The sequence below is a fragment of the Geospiza fortis genome, unplaced genomic scaffold (assembly GCF_000277835.1).
Source record: "Geospiza fortis unplaced genomic scaffold, GeoFor_1.0 scaffold55, whole genome shotgun sequence".
Lineage (NCBI taxonomy): Eukaryota > Metazoa > Chordata > Aves > Passeriformes > Thraupidae > Geospiza > Geospiza fortis.
The window spans coordinates 9,369,338-9,373,737 of record NW_005054308.1 but is presented as its reverse complement, the minus strand read 5'-3'; the positions used below and the strand labels follow the sequence as shown (position 1 = coordinate 9,373,737).

Sequence of the window (4,400 nt, the reverse complement as noted above, 5' to 3'; positions counted from 1 at the left end):
AGGGACCGCACCGTCCCCAGCCCGGTGTGCCCGCACCCCGCTCGCTGCCAGCTCCTCCGCCGCACACCCGAGTCCCCAAGCTGTGCTGCCAGTGCTCTCCCACACGCACACACTGTCCCCGGTCCCTGCTCGCCGGGCTCACATGCTGGCAGTGTCCTCGGTGCGCTGCCAAGGCACGCTCCGCTCCCTCGGGCCTCAGCCCCCGCTCCCCGCAGCTCCTGTGGCACCAGCGCGGCCTCTGAACAAGGGAGCCCCTCCCAGCGGTGCCATGTCCCATCCTGCTGGCCTCAGGAGTGTGTCTGCCATGCCCTGGCCCTCTGCCTGGGGCTCAGTCGTGAAAGGGCCCCCGGTAGCCGGCGGGTACCGGCATCACCCCGCGGGCTGGGACCGGGCGGGTTCAGCGATGCCGGGAGCCTCTCGGGGCGCTGCTCACGGCCGCACCCCTCTGCCCGTCTGCCCCGCTTCCTGCTCCTCCTCGGGCTGCACACCCCGAGCACGTCTGCCTGGATAGCAGCTTCCGCAGGGCCCCAGAGCTTGGCCCATCCCTCCAGCAGCCAGGGATGTCACCTTCTCCAGGCAGAGTTCCTTCAGCTTCCTCTGAGTTTTTCCCCAGTCCCCTCTCTCTGCTCACCTCATCTCCCCAGTGCTCCCCTCTAAGATACTACAGCAATTTCATGAGTCCACCAGCAAACAGCTCTGGAACAATCCACTTTATAACAACCTGGCAATAAAAGCCATCAATTGCTGCACCTGCTTCAACAGTAATTGGGACCCCAGAATGGGGGGTCACAGAGGGGCAGGGCTGGCCCTCCAGGGGCCCTCTCTGCCCCTGAGCATCCTGATGTTCTCCTCAGGCTTGCTGAAAGCACAAGAACACCGGGAGGCTTTGGCTGGGCTCTGCAGGGCTCCTGGGACGGCAGGCAGGGTGTGATCCATCTGTGGAAAGGCAATGGGGGAAAACTTCATCCCCTCCCGCTGGGCCATTGCCGATCCCGAAGCATGGGGGGGGAGCAGAGCCGAGCGACCTCCGAGTCACATTCAGGGCTATAAAAGGAAGCCAGGTCTCCAGCAGGGTGCCTCTTCCACAAAAGCAACCGGGGGATGAGGGGGCTGCGAGCAGAGCTGAGAAAAAGCTGCCAGGCAGCGGGAGAGGAGCCTGGAGCGCTGAGCCAAGTGCGAGGAGCACATATGCTCTCTGTTTCTGCACAGCCACGTCTCTATGAAACCTGCCCCAATTTGTGTCATCTATTTTGAACGGCACAGAGAAATACTTTGATCTGCCTCCACCAGCCCTGGCTGCGGTTCAGGCACCAGGAAGGGGCTGGCACACAGATGGCTGATCCCAAAGCTGTGCCATGGAGAGGCAGGAGTGGGGCTGCTGGGCCAGTCTCTCCCTCTGGCTGCCCACAGCAAGGGCATCACTGGTCCTGGGACACCTGTGGAGAAGTGCACCAGCTGTCCAAGTTCACCAGCCCCTTCATGCCAGGTGGAGAGCCCATCAGGAGCTCCTGGACAGCTCCCTGAGGCTGAGCCTGCTGCTTCCATGCTGCAGAGCAGGTCCTCACCACTCTGCACCAGCACCTCAATCCCTGCCTCAGAGGAAGCCCCTGACACCCTGTCCAAGGGCTCCAGACTCCTCTCCCAGCTCCAGAGTAGCACAGATCCCACCAGACACCCCATCCCACAGCCCCTACAGGGTCCATGAGCCCTGCACTTGGCTCTGATGCTTTTTTCCCTCCCTCCCTCCTCTCTGGAGCTACTTGTCTTCCCAGGATGGCAACAGCTTCTCTCTGAGGATGCAAAGCAACCACTCCAGGAAGTGGCAGGCAGGAGACGAGGACAGAAGGGGCCAGGAAATGCAGAGGGCCTGGTGCCAGTGCTAGTGGTGGGGCTGAACAGAGCGGTACTGGCTGTTCAGCCGGGTCTGCCCAGCCTGAGGAGGCAGCAGCACCCACAACCTGTGCCAAGACCCCAGGGGAGACATCCGATTTTCCAACCCCCCCAGAAAGGCTGAGGCAGCACCCATGGAAGGCAGGCAAGGAAAGCACAGCCAGAACTCTCCTCCTCACCCCAGAGAGGTCCTGGCCTACAAGTGCTGACACCCAGCAGTGCTGTGGATGCTGGGGCTCGGGTACAGCACAACCACAACCACTTCCTGCAGTGAAATGCCAACAGCCCAGCCCTGAGGCCACCTGGCAGCTGGAAGAGGCATCATCTCTCTCAGAGCCCGTTTCAGACTGGCTTGGCCTCTGAGCCAGAGCAGCTCAGAGCTCATCTGTCACACAGAGAGGAGCTGGGGCCAAGCCAGGACAGGTGTGCTGAAGGAAGGTGAAGGGAACAGGAAAATGGAGTAGTGCCAGCACAGCCCAGGGCATTCACAACTCACAGGTGCCCTGACAGTTCTTTATTGTCCTCAGAGCTGCGTGGCAGCTCAGCCATGTCCAGCACAGGAAAGCCACCTCCTGCACCTGCCCTGGGAGGCAGCACCAGCGCCTGCAGCGACACCAGCGAGTCCCACTCTCAGCCTCCTCTGTAGCTCCCAGCAAAGTCCAGTTCTCAGCCTCCTCTGCTCCTCTGTGTCTCGCCAGCACTGCCATGCTCATCCGCTGCAAACCCCTGCCTGCTCCAGGCAGCTGCACGGCAGCCAGGGAGCCTTGGCACCAGCACAGAGCCCACGACTGGCACGCGGGGATGGGCTCAGCCAAACGTGCACCAGGGCGTCTCGTTTGTGTCACAGTCCAGCAGGACATTGAGGACGGTGCAAGGGGCTCCTGCCACGCTCAGATCTGTCCGTGACTCGATGCGGTACCTCACGTTGTTCAGGCCTCCCTCCCGATCCACCTTGAACTGTTCCTGAGGAAGAGAGAGACTGCTCGGCCCAGGCTGGAAGGGAGAAGCACCCAGGGCCTGGGGAGGGAGCCAGAGCTGGCACAGGAGGACAGGAGCAAGGAGGGCTCAGAGCACGTGGTGATCACAGTCCCAGTCTCCCCTGACCACAGGTCTCACCTGCTTCTGTGCAGCGATGCGCTTCTGGTCTCTCTTCCTCCAGGCTGGGTCGTGCAGGTGCTGGAACGTCTCGTATCCAGTTGTGATTCCAGAGGGACGACGGACCTGGGAGAAGAGCAGAGCTTCCCTAAAGCTACTGGAACACTCCTGCACCTGCTGCTGGAGAGCAGGGCTGCCAAACTGGGTGGTCACACTGGGGGACAGGTGAAAAGGGCAATTTCAAGGCAGGAGGGTGCAGAGAACCCCTTACCTGGAGACCAGCTCCTTTGATACGTCGATAGAACTCATCATCCTCGCGTCCCCAGCCCCAGAAGCGGTTAGACATCCCATTGCACTGGAAGGAGAGCAGCAACATAGCAGCCAAGGTCCAGCACAACTCCACAGCCTCAGAGGAGCAGACACCAGCCCAGCCTCCCCTGTCCAGCCCCCAGCAGCTCAGACCACAGGCTCTGTCCCCAAACCATTTTGACTCCTGTCCCCACCTCCCAAGCTGACCATGATAATGTCATAGCTTCTGCTCCAAACTGTCCAGGAATCCCACCCAGGAGCTCACCAGCTCATAGTGCTGCTTGGTGAGCAGCAGGATGCCACCCACGTAGGTCTTGTAGTGGTAGAGCGGGTGCAGCTCGGGGGATGCCACGTGGAAGGGCCCAGCCTCTGGGAAGCCGTAGTCCAGGTGCTCGTTGAGGGGCAGGAGATCCACGTCGTGCATGGCGATGTAGTCGGTGTCGTTGCCGCTCTCCAGGAAGCCCACGTTGATCAGGGATGCCCTGTTAAACCTGCCACGGGACTGGGGGCTCTCAGTGCCACGCACAGCAGCCACTGTCCCCACATCCCCCTGCCACAATCATCAATGCTCAGTGTCTGACCAGCCCCCAAACAGGGACACATGCAAACACAGCACTGCATCCTGCAACTGCACCCCTGCACAGTGAGCTGGGGGTGACAGCATTTACAAACACCCCATGGCCTGTCTTTCACTTCCACAGTCCCCATATGTTTGCTGCTGCAGACCTGTGACACTGGGGAGAAAGCTGAAATACCCGAGGATGAAGAATTCTATGCTCAGATTCCATTCTTGCTAAGGAAGAAAGAAGCAAACCAGCACCTTGTCCATCTCTCAGCTCCAGAATAAGCAGCTTTGGGGAGAGCATCACACACTGCCCCTGACATCCCGCTGCCCTGGTCCTTTGCTTCTGTGCAGCAGCTCCCCAACACTCACAGAGCTTCGGGCAGGACCCCTCGGCACAGGGAGACGCTATACCTGAAATGATCCACTTGGTTGAGGATGAAGATGCGGTGGCGGATCCTCTTCTTGCTGAGGAAGCGGTGCATGTAGGGCACGAAGGCCAGCAGCTCCTCGAAGCGCTCTCGGAAGGGCACCAGCAGCGCCA

At 60.7% G+C, this 4,400-nt stretch overlaps 1 protein-coding gene across 1 annotated transcript; it reads right to left on the bottom strand.

The window, feature by feature from the left end:
- Positions 1-2,351: 2,351 nt before the first annotated feature.
- Positions 2,352-4,398, bottom strand: B4GALT7 (beta-1,4-galactosyltransferase 7; the record flags this gene model as incomplete). Its single annotated transcript, XM_005418909.1, has 5 exons — positions 2,352-2,853; positions 3,007-3,111; positions 3,257-3,340; positions 3,560-3,785; positions 4,271-4,398. Coding segments are annotated over 5 exons (699 nt in total), but the record flags the coding sequence as incomplete, so codon positions are not given.
- Positions 4,399-4,400: the final 2 nt, after the last annotated feature.